At 40.7% G+C, this 23365-nt stretch overlaps 1 protein-coding gene across 26 annotated transcripts in view; it reads left to right on the top strand.

Annotated features, from left to right (window-relative positions):
- Positions 1-19946, top strand: part of kcnt1b (potassium sodium-activated channel subfamily T member 1b) — a 76823-nt gene extending 56877 nt beyond the window's left edge. For 5 of the 26 annotated variants that reach the window (XM_084360137.1, XM_084360115.1, XM_084360117.1 and 2 more), the window contains 19 exons: positions 1898-2047; positions 2164-2399; positions 2653-2673; positions 3609-3822; positions 5121-5226; positions 5349-5521; positions 6333-6404; positions 6845-6979; positions 7266-7377; positions 7970-8071; positions 8345-8428; positions 8519-8647; positions 9424-9444; positions 9696-9993; positions 11796-11858; positions 12107-12157; positions 14734-14745; positions 16089-16173; positions 16499-19946. In XM_084360137.1, the coding sequence (XP_084216263.1) occupies positions 1898-2047; positions 2164-2399; positions 2653-2673; positions 3609-3822; positions 5121-5226; positions 5349-5521; positions 6333-6404; positions 6845-6979; positions 7266-7377; positions 7970-8071; positions 8345-8428; positions 8519-8647; positions 9424-9444; positions 9696-9993; positions 11796-11858; positions 12107-12157; positions 14734-14745; positions 16089-16173; positions 16499-16622 (2188 nt within the window). In that variant the 3' untranslated portion in view covers positions 16623-19946. Of the gene's footprint in view, positions 1-1897; positions 2048-2163; positions 2400-2652; positions 2674-3608; positions 3823-5120; positions 5227-5348; positions 5522-6332; positions 6405-6844; positions 6980-7265; positions 7378-7969; positions 8072-8344; positions 8429-8518; positions 8648-9423; positions 9445-9695; positions 9994-11510; positions 11553-11795; positions 11859-12106; positions 12158-14733; positions 14746-16088; positions 16174-16498 lie in introns of all 26 variants that reach the window. The other 21 variants (XM_084360127.1, XM_084360135.1, XM_084360128.1 and 18 more) reach the window with 12 other exon arrangements.
- Positions 19947-23365: the final 3419 nt, after the last annotated feature.

Raw genomic sequence — 23365 nt, 5'->3', positions numbered from 1 at the left:
GGAGTTTATTGCTTTCTTGAAATGTCAGCCAAGCTACCAAGTGACCTTATATAACTTCTGTTCGTTTTTAAACGGTAGCAAGAGAGCTTGACATCCTCCGTCTCCTTTTCTTTGTCTCTCACCCTTCACATTATTAATCCAAACCTAACGCCGTACTCTGTTTCTGTCTGCTGAGATTTAACTCCCAGAGCAGCTCAACCTCTAAGACCTGTTTTTATTAAGTAAACTTTCAATCTTTTTAACTTTGAGTGCTCTGCTAATGTTTGATACATCTTTTTGTATCATTATTCATAGTGACAGATTCAGTCCCACATGATTAATATGAGGGACAGATGGCTGCAGCAGAGGTCTTTCAGTTAAACAGACTGTACCTGTTTTTTGTCTGCAGAGCTGACTACTGTTCTGTTACTAATGCAGAAACTTGTCACTTTCAAGTCAGTAAACAAAGCCCTGCTTCTTGTTAGGCAATAAATCTTTAAATGTTTTTCATAATTTTTGCAAGGTGACCAGAGTATATATTTTCACTGCTATCCACAGGAGAGAGATTACACACGCATTTCAATTTCCTTTATGGGGACTTGTACTGGCCTGGGGCTGAAGGTGACGGGAACGGGGTTAGATTTCTTCTTGGCAGGTGTTAATTTAAACATCATCATGTTGATTAAAAGTGATGAAGTACGCAAACTGCCTAAATAAAATGACCTCTCAGCCTTTCCCATTTAGTTCGTAACCTCGGGACAAAAATTTAGGAAGCTGGGGAGGACAGGGTCGTGAAAGATCAGATTTTAAGTCTGCGGGGAAATGAAGGCTGTTAAGTTGCAAATAAAGTCAAATTTGATTTAAAGCTGCATTCTTCAGTGAATTGAAATGAGTCAATGTTAAAAAAGACTGGGAAATCTGACTTTTGATTTAACCAATAGACAAGGGTGCTGTTAGCCAGCAGTCTATCAGAAAATGTCTGAAACTTCCTGTTTTTGTAATTTAAGTTTCCATTCACACCTGCAGTTCATTTAGTCCAGACCAAGGGGAAAACATGTTGTTGCATTTTAGTGCAGGTCTGGTTTCTATTCACAAATGGCTCACAAATATAACTGATTGTAAGTAGGGCTGCACAGTATTTCGCTTCAGCATCAACTTGGAAATGACAATAGTCATATGTACGGCAAATTAACTGAGCCCTTTTACGTTCTTAGATGTGTTTTTTAGTGTTTTCCAAGCCTTTAAGATGAACTTTGGGAGTGTAGTACTTGATAAATGTTAACAATTTCGCTCAGCAGTCTTTCCGCCACTCAATTTTTGTAACCATGGTGACTTCCGCCAACCAGGACATCTCGTGCATAGCCTCTATTGAGCTATACAAATTGTCACATATATATAACAGAAAACCAACATGTTGCAATGTTTATTTTTCCAATATCATGCAGCCCTAATTATTAACATTATCAGTCATTATTCACAACATGTGGTTGACTTGCAGTCTAAAAATGGTTACAAACAGGATGAAAAGGAGGTGTCTTGTATAGTAATGATTCAGGGCTTCATACTGTGGGATCGCTGTCATGCACTATAATGGATTAAATTAACTGAACAAGTACACAAAGTACAATACAAGCACAGCCGCTTTGAAAGCTTTTTAACCTATTGGGGAGTATATCTGCACTGACGTGTTGCCATGGTTACCAAATCATTTGCATAAACAGCCTATAGACCTGCCGTATACAGATGGATTTATTATAGGTTTAGCTTTCGAAATCATGCTAGTGTTGCGCACGTACTATCACAAAATACTGTGGTTGGTTTATTTGCTTTCACATTTCAAACAGACGCACCAGATTCTGACCTGAGCTCATTTTAACCAAACTGAACAGTAGTAACTATTCTGATAATGCTGTTTCAGGGAGGGGCAGTTATCACCGGAGCAGTGGCAGAGGACATATGGACGCTGCTCTGGAAACGAGGTCTACCACATCCGCTTGTGTGACAGCAAGTTTTTTGGAGAGTATGACGGAAAGAGCTTCACCTACGCTTCTTTCCACGCCCATAAGAAGTTAGTAAAACTTCGACTAGCTTAATCTTGACAGTCTATAATAGTATTTTATCTCATTAGAGTAATGTCTCTGGGAGAAAAACTTTTGGAGCTGAAGCCCATTTTGATCTCGGCAGGTATGGTGTGTGTTTGATTGGGGTGAAGCGGGAGGACAACAAGAGCATCCTCCTGAACCCCGGCCCCCGCCACATCATGGCGGCCCCTGACACCTGCTACTACATCAACATCACCAAGGAGGAGAACTCGGCCTTCATCTTCAAACAGGAGGAGAAGCACAACAAGGGTCTGCCCGTCTCCGGCCTCTACGACGCCCCCTCAAGGCTGCCCGTGCACAGCATCATCGCCAGCATGGGTGAGACTGAGAGCCCGAAAAAAAAATTTGAAAGTAGAGAAGTTGGCAGAGAAAAAAGTGTGTGAGCCAGACACACCGGCTTCCATGTAAGAAGAGAAAATGGATGCTTTGATGTTCTGTACTGAACATTTCTGGTGGCTGCCTTGGTGATGCTGGATGCTTTCGCTGACTGATGCATGTTTTTTTTCTTACATGCCTTTTTGCTTTCTTGGCTGACATTATTGTGTTGTGCTTTTTCTTTGACCTGTAAAAGTTGATCAGGCTACTTCATTTGGTAAGTTTGCGCATGATGCATCACTTCACTTATTTATTTACTAGTCCTGTTTTTGAATGGAGTACAGTTTTCACAACTGATAGTATGTAGTGTTGCAACGATAGTTGATTAATCCATTAGTTGATGGACTTTTTTTATAATGTATTATTCATTTTTCAAGCAAAAATGTCGAACATTTCTTGGTTCAAGCTTCTTAAAGTAAGGATTTGCTGCTTTTATTTGTTATTTATTATAGTAAATAAAGAGTATTTGAGCTCTGGACCTTTGGTTGGACAAAAGATGCAAATTGATGACGTTGCTTTGGGCTTGGTAAATTTTGATGAGCATTTTTCAGAATTTTTCTGACATTTTATAGAGTAAACGACTAATCAGTTAATCATGAAAATAATCTTAAATGGCAGTCTTAATAGTATGTTATACACTGTACAAGACGGTGATATTCATTAATGTTAATACTTGTCTTTCTTTTTTTAATAAAGATCAGATTTTTGCATATGAGATGATATATGTATCATACATCTATCATGTCTCTGATATGTCTGATATATGTATTGTGCATATATCACACATCATATTACATACAGCTAATATGTATGCTTGGGACATATTTATGACCACCCAAGCAACATCAATACTGTTTGCATGTCGTTTGTGGTAGCTTGAGAAAGCAATGCATTTTCTCCTCAAGGTCAAACTGAGCTGAGCTAAAGAGGCTGGTAGGATTGTTTGTGGCTAAGATGCTGAGCAAGCTAAACGTGGACCTTATTACTGTACGTCCAATATGAATGAGGGTTTTCCAGGACCAGAGGGTTTTCTGAGATTAAATAGTCATGGCCTTACCATGGCAATCACTGTTACACTATAAGTGCTGTGCATGCTATTTTAAAATAGCCCTACAGTATGCGGCTCATAGAGTAAACTGATATAATTTCCAGGCACTGTAGCCATAGATCTCCAGAACCCCGATCCTCCTGAGGAAACCAGCAAGCTGACCTTGCCGACGGAGAACGGCGCCGGAAGCCGCAGGCCAAGCATCGCCCCTGTCCTCGAGATTGCCGACTCCTCTGCTATTCTGCCCTGCGACCTCCTCAGCGACCAATCAGAGGATGAGACCACCCAATCAGACGAGGAGGGCTCTGTGGGGTCAGAGTAAGTAGCTGACACAATTGGTGCGTTTGTAGTGTATCGTCATGCAGCAGTAAAGAAGTGAAATGTCCTCATAGTGCGAGCGTCCTGCGCTCTATACATGATTGATCTACCCTGTCCTTCTTTACGTCATGTCTCAGTGGTTGTAGAAGGAGATGGATGAGTTTGGAATAGGCGTGTAATCTGTATGTCATAATGCAGTAAGGTGCGTACATGGCAGTGATAGATGTGTATGTTGTGACACGAAGGTCAGCACTTTTCCTCTTGACTGGAGCTCATGTTGTGTGTCTGAGATCCTCATCTATCAGTCGTCCAGACGGATGAGTCCTCATGGTAACAGCTCAGCATGTCAGAGGAATCAGTTTATCTCAGCAGCTTTGTTCTTCTGCTCTCTCTATGGAGATACGCGTAATATAGATGGATAGAATCTGCACCTCAGCCCATATGAGTGAACAGCAGTTACACCCAGACTTCAGTGGCTCTCATAATGTTGGACATAACATAGTCTTCTTAACCTCTGCGCCCCACGACACAAAAGGAGTTTTTCTTCTTTAACAGTTGTCAAGCACAGTAGTTGGGGAGATGAAGGGTGCTGCATTGTCTGCAAGAAACACAGCGAGTAGCTCAAGGTCCCACAGTGCCACCATGTGGTGATGAAGCTGTAGATGCATCTCTTAACAAAGTCAGAATCCCTTTTATTGACAATCGAGAGGGCACCGTGAAACTGATTAGTGTAATTGCAGCCGACGCGTTACAAATCAGGGGACACGGAACCAAATTGACAGACTTGTTGCAAAACAAAATGAGACGTGATTAAAGCAAAACGGGTTACAAAAACATTGTAGTTGTTGATTTATTGAGCAGGAATGAGTCCTGTAGGCTGATCATTTGAGCAGCTGCAGAATAGAAGCTGGAGGCAGGAACATTGTCATTCATGGTAATATTTCATGTCATGAAATAATGATGAGAATCATAAAGAGTGATTCAGCAATACTTTGACGATCAGTCTGCGTGAGCTGGAAACATTTCTGTCATCATGTATCACCACATATTTTAATTAAAGTCGGCGCTACTCTGTGCGTGAGCTCGTCTAGAGCAAATGTGGAAAGAAACAGATTTAACAGACTGCTTTTATGTAATTGCGTAGAGGAAAGAAAATCCCAGTTCAGAGAAGCGGAGCGGTACTGGTAAACATAATAAAAAGCCAATATCAGCACAATATATCAGTTAAGGTTTTAACTTCAGACACAAGTTTGATAAGATTTTATCCTCAGAGGCATTTCTTGTTTCTTTTCCATCAGTTTCGTGAAGGGCTACCCTCCCAACTCACCGTACATCGGCAGCTCTCCAACTCTGTGCCACCTCCTACCACAGAAAGCTCCATTCTGCTGCCTCCGCCTCGACAAGGTGAAGAACTAAAACTTTTTTCTGCCCGTTTTTGATTAAAACTATTTTTTAAAAAGAACTGCTGTGTGATGTGTCTCCTAAGAGCATAAGTGAAACCCGACTGACTTCCTGTCTCCATCCAGGGCTGTACACATAGCAGCTTTGAGGATGCCAAGGCGTACGGCTTCAAGAATAAGCTGATTATAGTGTCGGCGGAGACGGCGGGAAACGGTCTCTACAACTTCATCGTCCCTCTGCGCGCTTACTATCGGCCAAGGAAGGAGCTCAACCCCATAGTGCTCCTGCTGGACTACCCGTAAGACTTACCGCCGTCCTTTTCGACCCTGTTTTTGTTAGTTCTTACTCCATCAATGTACAACTACCAATATTTTTACAGTGACTTCAAAACTTAAGAGTAATATAACAAAACAAAGATGGTATGCAACATCTGGAATTTAATATGAGCACATTTTCGGAGTGGCAGAATTTCCTGCAGTGAGTTGTTAATTAAAGCTTGAAGTATATGGTTCAACTTTGCCTCAAGATATAGTAAAATAATAGTTTTACATTACTATGTGTTGTTAGTGTGTAGTTGCATTTGTTTGTGGGCTTAGAAGTTGCTTACAAAATGCTTTCAGTAGTGAATGGATCATAACAGGTGGAACTGGTTAGCAAGAAAAGAAAAGAAAATAGATTTTTGCATTATTTATAAACAACAATTCTCTCCGCACAAGACCGCCAATTTGTGTGTGAGGTTGTGTATACATTTGGTGTGTGTTGCAGCAATCCACCTTTTCTCCTAACTCACTGTGGGTTTCATTAACTCCGGCCCAATCTCTGCGGTTGTCAAAACAAAAAACTACACAGGCCGAGAGCCGAGAGAGCTCTGGCAAAGTGACACCACCAGGGGTTTACATAGAAACCAGCTAAATCCTTCTATTGCATTGCAGAGTTAGACATACTGTGTGTATATTTCCCTCTTGTGCAGAATTAAACTGTGCATGCCTCACCCTGATCGGCAAGCAAATTTCAGAAATTTACAGCGATAATGATGTAATGCGTCACTGGGGCTTTTCAAAGATAATTGGTGTGGGCTGCTCATTCGTGATGTTTCCTGTTTTCCGCAGGCCAGACAACCACTTCTTAGAGGCCATTTGCTGCTTTCCAATGGTTTACTTCATGGCTGGCACTATCGATAAGTATGAGAATAGAAACCTGTTCATTTGATTAGCTAAACAAACAACCAATGTTTAAATCTTTACTTGGTAAACACTTTATATTATTGGCAGCTGAGCGAGGCCCTTACACAACCTCAGTCTGACCCGATGATCAGTTTTTAAGTAGGCTGATTAGTTATTTCTGTTGTTAAGAAATTAAACACTCTTATTTAATTAAAAAGTTTAAATCCTGGCTGTTTAAGTAGAGGGAATTTAATTAAGTCAGACTGAATAAATTAAATGCAACATTGTGTTGATTAAAACAACAGCCTACTTCTAACAGAACCTGTGTTTTAGGTAGTTTGTCACTACTCAAAGTATACTCTATTAATTCGAATAATTGATGGAATATATTGAACAGATTGATGTTATACTATTGTAATGATATATCCTAACATGCCTTGCCTTTGTGAATGGACCAGCTTGGACAACCTGCTCCAGTGTGGTATAATCTACGCCGACAACCTGGTGGTCGTGGACAAGGAGAGCACCATGAGCGCTGAGGAGGACTACATGGCAGATGCCAAGACCATCGTCAACGTCCAGACAATGTTCAGGTAACGACTCACTGTGTACAAACATACAGTGCACATGGGACATGCACCAGACTCCATTTGATTAACTCCTTCATTTGTTCTCAGTCAGATGCTGGAGAGCAAATACTTGTTTTGCAGAGTTTGCCAGAATGCTGAATGAGTTTATTTCAAAGACAAACTACAGTAGCCAGAGCTCTGAAGCTACTCTTTTATTAAACAACCAAAATGAAAGGCATTTATCACTGCCACGCTGGGTCTTCCCCTCAGCACAAAGCATTACATCTCTCCCTCTCTTTGTCTCTCTCAGGTTGTTCCCAAGTCTCAGCATCATCACTGAGCTCACACACCCGTCCAACATGAGGTTCATGCAGTTCAGAGCCAAGGACTGCTACTCACTCGCTCTCTCCAAACTGGAGAAGGTGAGCCATGTTAAGACTCTTTTCTGTCTGTCTCTGGATCACAGAGTTTCAGTCACTCTAAGGGAGATCAGAATTGTAAATTTAAAGGACTAGTGGTTTATTCCCTCAATTGCTCTCAACAGTAACCCTTAATGCAATGGTAAATATGTCAGAAAATTCAAACCAAAATATATATGTAAATGAGCAAGGACTTATTTCATACAGTCTTGGTGCTTGTTCAAGTAACTTTATACGAGCGTTGAAGGAAGAAAACCACACAGAAGGAGCTGATGAAGTCTTTTACCAAAGTTCATGAGTTTTAGTAGAATCTTGATTCTCGATCGTAGTTGCTTCCTCCTCTCTGAATCGTGTTTTCTCCTACCCACAGTGATAGCTTTCACCTTCACAGTCCTTTTAAAAACTTGTCTCTCCACCAACTTGTAAGTTTTCAGACGTGAAAACCAACAGCCTTTTTTTTTTTTTCTTTTTCACACAAGTCGTCTTGGAGATGAAGCAAAAGTTCAGCAGACATCCAGGAGAAAGTGAGATTTTAATATCAGTCCACTCTGTTTCCTCATATCTCTTTTTCTATTTTGTGTGTTTCCGTCTTCAGATAGAGCGTGATAAGGGCTCCAACTTGGCCTTCATGTTCCGGCTGCCGTTTGCTGCAGGCAGAGTGTTCAGTATCAGCATGTTGGATACGCTGCTTTACCAGGTGGGAAAACAGAGGCTGACTTTTGGGGTTGAACATCAAGATAAATTTAGGTACAGTAGATGTCAGGCACCTCAAAGCAAGTTAGAGCATAAGCTGAAAGGTTTGTCTAATATTATTGAACAAGTTTTATGTCAAAAATAGCATTGACAGTTTCCGCAGACCCATTACAAATAATGAATAAAATGTGCAATAAACAGATGAATTGCAGATGCATCTCTTTGTCTGATATTGATCGATATTTGCTTGTGTGACATATTTGTGTTGCTCCGACAGTCGTTTGTTAAAGACTACATGATCGCTATTGCGAGGCTACTGCTTGGTCTGGACACCACGCCTGGCTCTGGGTATCTGTGTGCTGTAAGTAGGAATGTTCACACAGTTAATCAAGTGATTTGTACGTTTGAATAAATGATCGTGTGACGGCGTCTACTTGACTCTCATCCTCAGATGAAGATCACAGAAGAGGACCTGTGGATCAGGACTTACGGGAGACTCTTCCAGAAGCTTTGTTCCTCCAGCGCTGAGATCCCCATCGGGATCTACCGCACTGAGTCGCACATGTTCTCAACCTCAGAGGTAAGTTCGGTTTGATCAGATACTTCATATCCGACTAATCCTGAGATCTGGATTTGGTTCCAGCTGTGGCTTCTGGTTTGGCTTTAGCTGAGGCATTACTGTGGCTTCAGCTTCCTTACATTATTCATTCCCCCCATTTGTGCTTTCCTACATTTCTCCTCCTTTCTCACCCTCTTTCTTCCTCAAGGTTTCATGATGTCCTTCCGTGCTTCGCATTTTTCTGCTTTCATTTCTCTCTTCAAATGTCTTTCACTTATTCAAGATTTTTTCCGTTCTTCCTTCCTCTCTTCAGTTTTTAATCCTCCTAACTAGCTGCCTTTTTAATCCTCAGCACCATACTTTTTACTTTTCATCTCTTATTGTTCAGTCCTTTATGCATTTCTCTCTCTTCTATTTATTTCATGCAAAGCAGGTGAAAGAAATTAACATTTTGTTCTTGAACACAACAGTTTTTGATGCTTTCCTGACACAAAGTCCCCAATTACTGTCACGACTTGAGTGTGATTATGAAAATAGATTCAGCTCTAAATAATATTTGGAGGTTACATAAGAGACAAACTCACCAGCCATAAACCAGAAATGTGCCATTGCTGGCTAGTGTTAATTTCCCTGCATTTTAACAGAGAATGATAAAATAGTAAATACACCATATTTACTATTTCATGTGCTGACTTCTGAGGCTGTAGATGATTTTGTTTTGCTTAGAATGTGGATGCCCCCATCTTTCATTTCATCTCTTTTTGTTTGGATGTCGTTTTGTCCTTTTCTTGTTTCAGTGCAAGGACAGTTACGCACAGGTAAGATCCACATGTGATTGTTTTTAATTTGGATACTTCAGTCACCCTTTGCTTAAAGATGAAAAATACTTTCCTGGCATTTTTCTGGCTTTTATCAATATGTAAAGTTCATAAGCATCACAGCTTAATGATGCAGGCTTCTAGTGTCATACGGACAGGTTTTAAAAACAAATCAACGAAAGGATGTCACAGTCCAGCCTATACAAACACACACAGTATCCAGCGTTAATACCGCCGCCTTGCTCTCCTAGTCTCAGGTGTCCATCAACGCGGGGGAGGGTCTGGATCGTCGCGAGCGTGGCGAGTCCTGGAAGGAGAAGACGGCCCACAGAAACTCTACCACGAGCGACCAATCAGAGCACCCGCTGCTGAGGAAGAAGAGCATGCAGTGGGCACGGCGGCTGAGCAGGAAGAGCGCCAAACCGTCAAGCAGAGCAGAGCGCATCTCGCAGCAGAGACTCAACTTGTACAGACGCTCTGAGCGACAGGAGCTGTCTGAGCTGGTGAAGAATCGCATGAAGCACCTGGGCCTGCCCACCGTGGGATACGGTGAGTGGAGCAGCTAATGATGTTTACAGAAGTGACAGACAGCCCATGTTTGTACTTTGTTATGTAAGTTGAGTTACGGAAGTAAACTTGTAATTCAATGCAGTGGTTTACAATATTTTACTTGATGTATAGCTAGATTAAGCACAGTATGAGTGATTATTGACATTATTTAATTTAATATCTATTTATTTTAATTTAATTGATAGTTATTATCATAAGTTATGAACCTGTAACTGAATAATAATGTGATTATAATGTGTGTTGCAGATTGGAGTCTCAGTTCTATAAACTTTTCTTTAAGTCCACAGCAGCTCTGGAGGCAGAAATAATGTAACTGGTTGAGTTGAACCTGAGTGGGTAGAGCCTGAGAATCTATTACAATGAGAAAACATAAGAGAAACTAAAATAAAAATTTTGCCAGCCCTTTTTTTATATCACAATCATGAAAGGTAAGCAGAGTAGCTACCAAGATACATTTTAGCTTTGACCTGTATGGCCAATTTTAACTTCTAAAACTCATCGACAGTTTCATGTCGTCAAGTCACATAGTTTTTGTTTGGTGCAGTACTACTTTGAGGACAATTTCTGTTGTCACTACGTTCTTGGAGTAAGTTTTGAGTTAAGTCCTCTCCCATTAGACATGGACATCATAAGTACTCGTAAGTATACTTGTATTAGTCTGAGAGCACAGAATCCCAATTTCATTTTCAAGCATTATGACAGCCTCAGTAACTGTTGCTGTGTGACTACATGTCTTGTTCACTGAGCTTCACTTGGATAAAACATCACTCAGTTCTAAGATAACTGGAGTATGCAGTGATTTTGTGCAGCTAAGACGGTGTTAAAGAGGTAAATCCCGTCCTTCACATTGCCTGGATAAGTAGCCATGTTGGCCTTGCTTTGGTTGCATTTATTGACGTAAAAAAAGGGAAAGCTTCTCCTTACATAGCATCATGAAATGAAATCCCAGAGGAGAGGAAGTACTAAAGAGTTCAGGGGATCCTTTTGCTCCACCCACTCTCAACCAGTTAAATTATTTCACGACGCGAGAACACCTGCATTTGAAAATGTCACACCTGTGTTCCAGTCATTTTATCTCATCTCATTACCTATTAAGATATGTTATTGTGGGTCTTGATCATTAACATCACACCACACCATCTACAACCTACAGAAAACCTCATTGTTCTCCCATCAGTACACACTCATCATACTCATCGAACTCTTCCTCTATGTTCCATGAAACACACGCACACCAACCATTACATAATCCTGATCATACCAAACATGTGGATGTGAACACGTCATGCATGAAGATGCAGGGGCAGATGCACCTCGACTCAATTGCATTTGATCACAGACTGCAATTGCCTGCACTCTTACCTGCTCACTTCTCTACTTTTGTTCTTCAGTTGTTTCTCTCCCAGCTTCACGCTTCAAAACCAAAGCAGAATCATGCTCCAGATGTGTTGCACTTGATAAATATTAATGTGACGTGTCAATTGAATACGTTTCAGGAAGAACCTCAAAAGCTCAAGATCTTCTTATGAACGATGAATGTCAGTGAGGAATACTGCAACTTGTGACAGATGAATCATTTGGAAGTGATTCTGTGCACACACTACTGCATGGCTTCTTTGCATTGCTCTCACCTTTTCTTTTAAAACAAGTTCTTTTTGAAACTGCAAATGCATTCGCTGCCTGCCTGATTTTTTTCTTTTTTCTTGTTTTCCCTCCCCCTCCTCTGTTCCTCTCCTCCTTTCTCTCTCTGACTCTTCTATCTTCCCTCCTTTGGCTTGTAGAGGATGTTTCTAATCTCACTGCGAGCGATGTCATGAATCGAGTAAATCTAGGATATTTGCAAGGTAATTTGTGTGCTGTTTATAACTCATCTACAACATGTGAGTGGTTACGTCCATCTTGTGGAGAAAGGAGTTTGTCCTTTCACCAGCATCCATTGAAGAGTAGTGCACTGAATTTATCCACATAGATAGATAAATCCATTTTTTAGAAGATGTTTGGTTTTTTTTTCACTCTTTGATCTTTCATATAAAATTTGTAGTTAATCATAAATGAACAAATTAGGCCATTAACAGTGAATGCCGTTGCTTAGAGTTGCAGGACATTTCAGAGCACCCGTATACAGAGGGGACCAGGCCGTCAGGTTAGCTGGTTGATCACAGTTCTGCAACTTTGCTGCATGAGTGTGTGCGTGTGTGTGTGTTTTAAGTGCGTGTGAGTGTGCGTGTCCTGCCAGAACGAATGGTAGATCAGCAGCCGACCTCTCACTGTCTCGCTCTACTATCTCTCTCTCTCTCTCTTTCTGTCTGGTCTTTTCTGCATTGTGTTCCCGTGAGGTGACGTCCCAAATGGCTAGAGTACTGCAGGGCATCAGAGTATGGCTTTAAAGAGTGGAGCGGATTGCATTATGTCTGTGGATGGAAGGTTAGATGTCGAATTAATGTGTACAATCGTTTAGGTAAATCAAGAAGAAGGTGTATCAGAGGTGTCCAGGTGTAGAAAATAAAGAACCCTGTGGAGGAAACCTCCTCCACCTGTCTGTTATTTCCATATATCAGGACACATTTTCAAACTTATACCATGGCCACTTAACCACAGGCACAATAATCAGTGTTTTCATTCATTTCTTAAGGTTTGTTTGTAGTGTAAAGGGACGTTTCAACCCAAAATCAGAAATACTACATCATTTTCTTCTTACATGCAGTCCTATTTACCCATCTAGAGATATCGGCCATAGAGATGCCTGCCTCCTCTCTCATTTAATGGAACGAGATGGCACTCGGCTTGTGGCGCTCAAAGTGCCAAAAACAAATTATGGAGAAAAACTCAACAGCAATGTCTCTTTCCAAAAATCATGACCCGTTTACTCAAGGCAATCCACAGATGTGGTTGTGAGCAGTTTCATGTAGGTACTATTTTCTCTCCACCAAACTACACTCCACCACGCAGTAGGGAACGTCTATCTACTCATGGATGAGAGGCTAGCTAACTAAGCTAGCTAAATTTACAGCTCAACTGAGAAGGAAGTATAAATGTTTGCATCACATGCTGTCAAGAGCACGAACCACTCGTCCATGAGTGGATTGCACCAAAACAGTCTAGATGGATAAAAAGCACTGCAGGTAAGACTGACTTTTGGGTGAACTGTCTCTTGAATGCATGATTTGATTAGTGTCCCTCATTACTTAACATCTTAACCAATACAGTTTCATCAGCTGCAGTTTAATATAACTTGTGCAGTGATTTAGCGTGGTGGTTAACCTGCAAATAAGGACGGGAAAACATTGGCTCTGTACTCCAGCATATTGGATTCAAAATGAAACATGACTACGATGCCATGTGGTTACTTTGAGTATGAATTAACAGAACAAGCTAAATGATGTGGTTCAACTTCTCACCCTGCTGCAGTGATGTCAAGGAGCACTTAAGGCATTATAATACTTGTGCAAAAAGAGTGAAGTATGTGGTAAAACACATAGTTGTTCAGCTTATTAAAAAACCATGTCAGACACACATTCTTAAATGTGTGTCTGACATGGTTTTTGCAGGATAAAAAGCATAATTACCTCATTAAAATCTTTAAAATGGCACCCATTCCTTTAGACAGCTGCTGGACACAAGCTGTCTCTTACTTCACTGTAGAGTACATTCTCAGTGTGTGTGTGCACATCACACTTGTGTCTGCTGAATATTAGACCAGGATTGGCTTCCAGGGTATTTGTGCTGTCACGCATCATGCTCGTACGCCCACCTCTTAAAATCAGATCACAATAACTTTTACACTTTGAACAATAAATATGAAAACAGTCTGCTATTGTCAGAAAAACATATTTTTGACTGGAGGGGGGTGTGAAATATTCAAACATTTGCAACATTTGGATGGAGGGAGTTGAGGACAGTACGAGGAATTGCATCAGTATTAAATGTTCAGTGTAGGAATTATTCTTGTTTTTATATAAGACTGACTAAAGTCTAGACCTTCTTTATTTCTTGCTCGTTTGGAGAGCTTTTTACCTTCTGTCATATCTTCAGAAAGTGGCAGAAACTCTTTATCACTGCACTGTTTATGTGAGGTTTCTTCTTTTCAACTGTCTACTAATCAGAAGTGAGTGGCCATGGTATAATCCACATCTAATACACTGAGTAGTCTGCAAAAATGTGGATTAGAGGGAAAACAAATTGGTATAGTCTCACTGATAAATCCTGCATGTTTCCTTTCCACTTACATTTATTCTTTAATACTAAAACAGTCTGTCGTAACTTCCAGATGTTGATCGAGCAGCAGCAGGTTGTACTCTTCCACTCTCACACTCCCAATGCGTTCTGCTTCACTCTCAGTTTGGTTTGAGTCGCTCTGCGTTGGGTCCAGTCTGACGGATGCTGGAGCATGTCCCGTGTGTCTGTGGGGTGTGTCACATGTCACTCTTGTCTGGTTGTGGGGGCTGAGTGTCGTCCGTTTTAGCATGGCCTTACCAAGCCTGCTGGTCCAGTGTGGAATGCGCAGGAGAAAAAAAAAATTTAAAAAATGAATGCGATGGCGATGGACTTGTGGCGTAGCCGCGGACGCTGTCTGCATGCTGGCTCCGTTTTTTTAAGCTGCGCATGGGGGGTGCTGTTTGAGTCAGCAGCAGGCAGCATGGGCCTCCCCTTGTTTCACAAAGTGCCCTGTCAGTAACGGTTAGCCCTTCTCTCTCTTCCACCCCGCCTGGCTTTATAAAGGGCCACAAGCAGGTGGGTGGTCACATGTGCCCTCCTTTTCCCTTCCTCTGTCCACCACGCAAGTAGGAGCCACTGCCAGAAAGCACTCAACACACACACACATACAGACACACACTGCAATACACACTCACACACAGAGATATGACTCATCTGGAGATTAAATGTCAAAATCTTTTTCCTCTTTATTGATTCTTAATAAAGTAGAAGGCCTCCATAGTGCAAAACAGTTTCCACTGTTAGCTTAACGACATTGTGGATGCAACAAAGGAATATTGTTACAACTGTTAATGTTTACGGTTTACGTCATTAATGTCTAATGCACCGACCATTAGCAGCTAACTGTGTATGGAAGGTAAAAAGGCTTTGTAAAGAGTAAAGTAAACAACTTATCAGTTGAAAAAAAAAATGTATTCATTTCTTTATATTCAAATAAAAATGTATTGAAAACAACTTAAAAATCAGTGTTCATATTATTTTTTCAAACAAAAATGTAAAGGTCGCTAAGAAAATTAAACATGGTGATTATATTTTCTACGTTTTTTAAAAAAAACAAAAACTTTTTTTAATCAACTTTTTTGGTCAATATGTATTTGACAAAAATGTAAAGCTCAATAAGAAAATGTGTGATAATTATATGAATCTATGATTTAAAAATTGTGAAATACCAAAATGAAATAAATACAATAAATCCATTTGGTCTATATGTTGGCCAATTAAAAAAAGACATTGCGGTACAGAAGTAATTAAACTGTTGCCATCACAAAAGTTTATTCAGCAGAGAGTCCCTGGCTGTTAAATATCCTATTATTTGTATGTATTTTGGTGAGGATAAAAAAGAGTTAAGTCTGAGTGATGTTACATGTATATGTAAAAAAAAATCAGTGAAGATTTTTTTTTAACTACCAAATATTTATATCAGTATCAGCCTCAGTTGGGCTACAGTCAAAATACTCATTTAATGAAATCTAAATGTTATACAGTATAAACCTTACAATACTGTTTTTAAAGGGAAATAAACCTTCTGAATTTATGTGTAGTAATTCCTCTACTGGCGTGGATTAGTCCAACTTTTAAATTGTAATCGTTAACAGTTGTAACAAGCATATCTTTGACTAACAGCCAGGTGATGGAAAGAGCATCCCCACAACTATTTTGACAGTCTCTCCCTCCACTCGCTCTGAATCTGTGCGTGGGTTATTTTGCCTTTGTCCTCATTGAAAGGTTGAAAACGAGGGAGGCTCATATTTTCTGTGGTTGGAGGGCTCATTTCCTGGCTGATGTACTGTATAATGATGGAGGAGGACGAGGGAGGGCTCCAGAGCAGCTCTGAAGGTCTCTTCTGTCTCTTTTCCCAGACGAGATGAACGACCACCAGAACACGCTGTCCTACGTGCTCATCAATCCTCCTCCTGACACCATGCTGGAGCTCAACGACATTGTGTAAGAACCGGAGTGAAGGATGCAGCCCACTTTTTCTTTCCAGTAGACTTCACTTTGTTGGCATTATGTCATTTTGGTATTTTAAATGGACAATCACTCAAAGTAGGATCGTAAGGATTGAGACGGAGACCACTTCCTTTGTTTAAACGGGTGCAGGTGTCTTTCTTTGTGTCACCCAGCGTGTTGCCATTTAGGTTGCTACAATGCCAGTAAATTACTTTGTATTATAAGACTTTAATCCAGACGTTAACATTTAAAGTAAATATCCACCCTCTTGTTAAGTTGCGCCGCCCGCTGGCAGATAATGTTTATTTTGTCTCTACAGGTACATTATCCGGTCCGACCCGCTGGCACACATGCCAGAGGACTCGCAGGTGGGTCACGCCCGCACCAGCAGGCACCAGCAGCAGGAGTTTGGCACAGAGACGAGGGACGAGACTCACCTCTGAAACCCCCTCAGTCCTCGACACCCTGACCCTTAACGTCTACGCCCCCCAGAGCTCGTTTGTGTCGCACAGATGAAGGCTCGTCTCGGGCCAAGAACAGCGGGCCATAGTGAATGTGCATTATGTGTCTCTCAGCCTCCAAAATATCAACGTTTTATTAAAAGAGAGGGAGAGAGAGAGCTGCTGTTTCCCACTGAGCTGCTACAGGAGGATGCATGAAGAGTGCCTCGCCATCGACCCCGACTCCCCTCACACACCTACTGTACTTAACACACTTCGCCCTCGCAAAACAAACTGAAACGGAGAACCAGGCACTGGAAGTGACCCCCTTGCCTCCCAACCAAAGGACTGAGAGATCTGATGGATGTTGTGAGACAGTCAGAGGAGGTTTTTGTGCACACACTGTACAGGATATCAAATCATCACTTCACTCAGGGGTGAAGTTGCCCCAGTGCCACCACTCAGGCTGACTCCCTCGTACGCCTGTTGCTAACTAAACTCACAGAGAACTGAATATCGGGGCAACTACACCCTCCTCCACATCTTTACTGTCATGTTTTCTACCAGTAAATGCCATGAAATTCGAGCAATTCAAGCATTTACAATGAAATAACAGTACATGAGCACTTTTCTTAATTTATTATAAAAATGTCGTCTTCTTTTTTTTGTCTCTTTCTGATTTATGAGCACAAACTTTTTTACGACAAGCTGTCATCCGTGAATATATACACACTGTAGTGGCACTTTTATCGGCCATTTTAGAATAATGAGCATTTCTCTCATGGTTGTTGTTTTGGACACTGATTTTCATTGTGATTATAGTTAAAGAGTGAATATTGTTAATTTATTTGACTATTTTAAGTGCCCCGAATCATGTTTGTTATAGTCTATGTGCCATTCATCTGTTTACTCTGCTTTGTAAATATCTTTGAAATGATTTGTACATTATGTGCCATTTTGTCATATCAGTGTTATTTTTTATTATTTTTTTTTATTAGATCCTGACCGAAGTTATCAGCTGCTTTTTGAGATTATCAAAGATGTGTCGGCCAATACGTAACAAGACAGTATCAGTAAATGAACACTAAATTCATTTAAAAGATGAAATAGTCGTGGTGGCTATTCCTAAAAAATGTAATGTGCATACTTCAGGTAATGTCTGTTATAATTGAGTATAAGTATCAGTTATTTCTCCAGTCTTACAGGCTACATTCATATCAATCCTGTTTTTCTAAGCTAAACTTACACATAATCTTGTTTTGTGTTGTTTCAAGTTTTTATTTATCGTATTATCGTGGTGTTTTTCTTTCAATGCCAAACGTCTCACTCAGTACTTTCTCACAGCTCTTTAATGACCAGATTTAAAGAAATAGTTTGAAATTTTGGCAAATACAGGACAGACAGATACGGTATGAAAGCCAGAGCCAGCCGACGATTAGCTTAGCTTAGCATCAAGGCTAAGTTAACGGGGGCAAGGGGACAACTAGCTATTGTTTCTACACTTGTGCGGGTGTATGAGTGAATTAGATAGTGGCAGAGTTTGGGGCAAACCAGTCCAGTTGTTTCCCCCTGCTGCCAGTGTTTAAGCTAAGCTAAGCTAACAGTGCCCTGGCTGTGGCTGCATCATTGACAGAGAAAACGGATACACGTATTTTCCAAATTGCCAAACTATAACTTTAAAGTATTCTTGTCTAAACCTTTTGGCTTATCATGATCAAACTGGTTAGACTCAAATATCAGTATTGAAATTTGGGACGCAGTTGAGCTGAAAATGAGGTGCTCTCCTCTCCAAATTGTACAGGCCACACCTTGTGTATAAGGCAGTGTCAGTGTGCAGTATTTACTCCTGGTTTATCATTCCTCGGTATGTTTTGTTCAATCACTGTAAATAGAAACTTTATATATTCATTAGCAGCGTTTCCACCACAGGAACTTTCCCCAGGAACAAGGGACTTTGTGGAGGAAGTCGGTGCGTTTACACGACAGGGATCAGGGTCTGATAAGGTCCCGGGGACACTATTTTACCCAGAGAGTTGGAGGGGGGGAGTAGTACTTTCCAATAGTACAGGAACTTTGGGGGTGGGGCTTGCAGCACTCAACATTTCTGATTAGTCGAGTACTTGCAGCGTTTCTATTTTAAGCCACGATTTATTTATTTTTTTAAACTGCAGCCAAAAACCAGTTTGTTTCTTGTTGATTGTGCCTCACCACATCAACATAGAGTCAAAGAGGAAAGCATACACCAGATGAAAAAAAACATCAGGGGGCAAATTTCTGTGATCTACCAGGTCTTTACTGTGGTGGAAACACAGAAAACAGGCTGAAGGAACCTTTTTACATCCTGGGAGTAAAAAGTTTCAGGTGATTTTAGTGGAAACGCGGCTTTTGTTTTTCGTTTCTTCTGTGTGATGAAAGTGAAAGAGGACTTGAACTATTTTTGCACTAAGCTCTGCGGGGATGTCGAGAGCATAATAGCATGACCCTTTAATCTGAATCTGTACAACACGGCGGGCAGTATTCAATCATTCGTGTGAAGCAACAATGTGCAGTAACATGTCGTGATTTTTGTTTTTATTTACCTTGCAGATGTCTGGGAAGCTTAAATGATGGGTGCCATTCTTATGATCTGTCAAAAAAAATATGAAGTGATTAGCAATGATGAAGTATGATCTCAGATGGAGTTTTGTCCATCTGAGATATTTTGACTGTTTTTGGGAGGAAACCGTGTGTATTTTGCAAAGAGTCGCATTGAGAAGTACTGTTGTTTTTTGCTCAGTGGTCCCTCAGAAGTTTACAGGGCAGGAGAGCTGAGGGGTGAAAGCGTGAGCGGCGATGACGATGGAGAATTCGATTGGTGTTGCGATCCTTTCATGTACTGTAACATCGTCTTTGGTCCTCACGTCTGAAAAATCACGCTCCACCTCGTGTTCACTTCAGATCTCCTACTGTCCATACTTACAGTACCACAAGGGGCATGTAAACACTTAAAAAGCATGTTTTGATATACAAGCTTGCCAAGAAACGATAATTTTGTACATTTAGCAGGACATTTAGTTTGATGTCCCGTGGCTAGAGAAACACATAATTAAGTCAACTGCTTGCAAGTTGGAGCCATTATTTGATACTGTGTATTTATATGAATGGAACATGCATGTTGTCTAGGTGTTATCAAAAGCCTACGTATTATGTTTACCTCCACTTTATGTTTCTAAGTCATTGTCAAAAAGGGGTTGATCCATTTTGTACTATTTCTTATGAGAAGCGAGGTGTACTTCTCGATATATAAAATATGAACAAATAAATGCTGCATGCAGCCAGAGAAAACCAGCGAGAAGACTTTTATTTCATCTCAAGGCTTTGACACATCACAAGTACATACATGTGCAATTTAACTATCTCATTATGGTTTTCATATAATTATGCATTATTAACTTTCTCTCACAATAACAGTGTCATCAAGTTTACATTTAAACAGCAACAGGTAAAATATGTGTTTTCTAAAGGTAAAGTGTGTAGGATTCAGGGGGATTTTGGGGCAGAAATTGAATATAATATAATATAGTTGTTTTTTATTAGTATGTAATTACCTTCTAGAGAGGCTTTTTTTTGCAGCCATAGTTGAGGCGGGTGAGACGAGGGGCATTCAGTTGGTTGCAATCTGCACCTTTACCGCTAGATGCCACTAAATCCTCCACACACTAGACCTTACAAGGAATATTTTGACATTTTGGGAAATACACTTCATCACTTTGTTGCTGAGAGTTGTAGAGCTGCAGCTATTAGTTTATTAATGGATGTGTTGGTATAAAAATAATCTCCAACTTTTTTGAGAATCAATTAAAGAAATTTGCTCATGGGAAAAATGGCAGAAAATTCTGTTTCCAGCTTCTCAATGTGGAGATTTCCTGCTTTTCTCTGTATAATAAACAAAACATCTTTTTGACCGAATGTTAATCAATTAATCTGAAAAAAATCATCGGCAGATTAATCAATAGTGAAAATAATCATTAGTTGCAGCCCTAGTTGGATAAATCACTAATGTATGGTAAACATGAAGAAACAGTTAGCTTAGCTTAGCATAAATATTAGAAAACGGGGGGAAGCAGCTAGCCTGATAGTGCCAAATTCCACCTTTGAGCAACTCTAAAGCTTTCTTATACATTTAAATTAAAAGAAATTACATGTGGTTTAATTATTTTACATTATAAGCTGTTCCACATAAAATGGCTTCAAATTTGACAGATTCTTCAGCATCTTTACAGTCTAATAAAAGGTTGAAACTTACAATTTAACAATGGAACTGGCTCAGAAAACACCAGACAGCCATACAAATCCAGTGGTTTTGGATCTTGAACAAAACTACAGACTAAATTCAGGATATCCCCAAAATTTGCTACAAAATCCCTTTAATTGACAGACATTCAATTTCCTGGCTACAGTTAGATAAATACAACTCTCATTAGTGTATTTCCCAAATCATCACACCGTTTCTTTAAGACTTTATCTTGATAGTTTTAATTGCAATCTCATTTTTTGTGTACGTAACTTTAAACTCATAGTGAGTCCCCTCTCTAGGCTCCTTCACCGTCCTTACGCCGCTGCTTGCTGGCATGCGTCTGCCTCCACCTCTCTCTGGTCCAGCGGCCGTTGTTCTGCACCACTTCGTGCAGCAGGTCCATGAAGGCGTACTCGTTGCCGGACAGCAGTGTTTCATCATCTGGAGAGGCTCCACCAGATGGAGCCTTTGAGCCAGTGTTTCTGCTTTCTGCCTTCTGCCTGCTCGTCACAGCTCGCTTTGGATCTAGCTTGTTGATGCTCATCTCCGCAGGTGTCAGGATTTGATTTTGGGTTTCACTGATTGTTTGTGTCACAGTCGCAGGGTCCTGGATCACCTCTTCCCCCTTCAGCTGCTTCATGTCAGTCTGGGAATGAGCCTCACTGACAGAAGTGGTCTTGTCATTTGGTTCTGGCGACTGAGAGAGTCCCACTTTCATCTGAGCTACATCTATTTTTAGGGAATCCTTCATTTGATGTTTCTCAATTTCATCCTCACCAAAGGGAATCTCCACTTTGTTTAATTCTTTCTTCACCTCGCCTGGAGACTTTGATGTCCATACAGTGAGGACATCAGACACCTCAATCTCCTCTTTCTCCGTGATTTTACATCTGGCCTGCCACTGAACTGCAGTCGGAGGCCAGGTGGAGATCCTTCCCAAAACTTTGCTCGTCTGTAACCTTTGACCTGGATCGTCAGTGGACTGCTTGTTCAAATCATCAGGATGATTCTGGTTTGTACCGATGCTCAGATAAGGCACAGCGTCAGTGTTGACAGAAACACATTGGAGGTCTTTATCTAGATTTTTTGTCACATTTTCCGTCTCTAATCCTCTGTCTACATCAGTTTCACTCCCTAGTTTCTGCTTTCCTTCAACTCCATTTTCTGCATCTTTCGATTGAGCCTCTGTCTCAGTTTGTAAACTAACTTGATCTTTCACAGGGGCACAAAAAGGAGACATAAAGAGAATAGCGTTGGCTGACTTCGCTCTGACCCCAGTAAAGGATCTTCTCCATCCCATCTCTGATTCCCACTGGCTGTTCCCTCTTTCCCCAGAGTCCCCTGTAGGCCGAGCACGACTCGATCTGCTGCTGCCGTCTTCTTCTTCGGACTCATTTCTGTTTTCTTTTGGACATCCAGGCGTCACAGCTTTGTTGTGGCGTTTCCTCCCATGTAGCACTGCCAGGAAGCACACGACGATCAGGAGCAAAGACAAAAGCACTGCAGAGGAGAGAGTTGATAGAGAGAAAAATAATTTTGAAAACTGATGATATTTTCAGTTCAATCAAACATAAACCTGCAAAAGAACAACTAGGCATACCGATCACAACAACAAGCGTGTAGATATTTATGTCTGACGATGGTCTTGATGTCGTTTCTGGGGGAAAAAAACAGAAAGATGAAGCACAAATTATATGAGGTTCAAATATCCAAAGTTGAGAGAAACCAGGCATACCAGTCACTCCAACGGGTGCAGATAAAGTATATGTAGGCAGGTCAGAGGGTTTAGGATGGACAGAGATCTCCGTCACCGATGGAGGGGGTGTCATGTGAGTCTCTGAAGGAAACAACAAACCAAAGAGATGGAAAGCTGCTCAAGCTCGAGCCGCACAGTCCTCTGAACGTCTTGTTTTAATCATGTTCAGCCTGCACCAGGGATGAATTCTGCAACATATAGTTATATTACGTTGCTGTGGCGCCATCTGCAGGTGGAATATGAACATTTCAGGATGACTCACAGTGGGTGTGTACGGTTATGATTTTTTAATGCGTTTAGGAGTTAAGGTAGTTCAGGAAAAACGTGACAGGCCTGCAAGAACAGGGCAACCAATCAGAGGAAAAGAGCCTGGAGTAAGAATAAAGGTGTCATTTCTGGGTAATCAAATATTTTGCTCACTGAATTTCAGCCTCTCATAATGAAAGCCATGAGAGAAAATAAACTATGATTAATATTGTGAAAAGAAAATATTACCACTATATCATCAGTTTTTCTTATACTACAATTCATGTTTCGTACCACATTTGTTGACTGGATGAAATTTATGGGAGCTGTTTAACATTAAATTGAAGGTGGTGGACAACAGTGGAGAACGTGTTCGGGCAGAAATGGGCAGTGGCTGAACTAACAGATGTGACTTGAATAAAGGAATCATTATAAAATAATTTAGGGCCTTACAGTTCAGAAATTAAG

This window comes from Pagrus pagrus, assembly GCF_965226575.1.
Source record: "Pagrus pagrus genome assembly, chromosome: 8".
Lineage (NCBI taxonomy): Eukaryota > Metazoa > Chordata > Actinopteri > Spariformes > Sparidae > Pagrus > Pagrus pagrus.
This window is presented reverse-complemented; position numbering and strand designations above follow the sequence as displayed.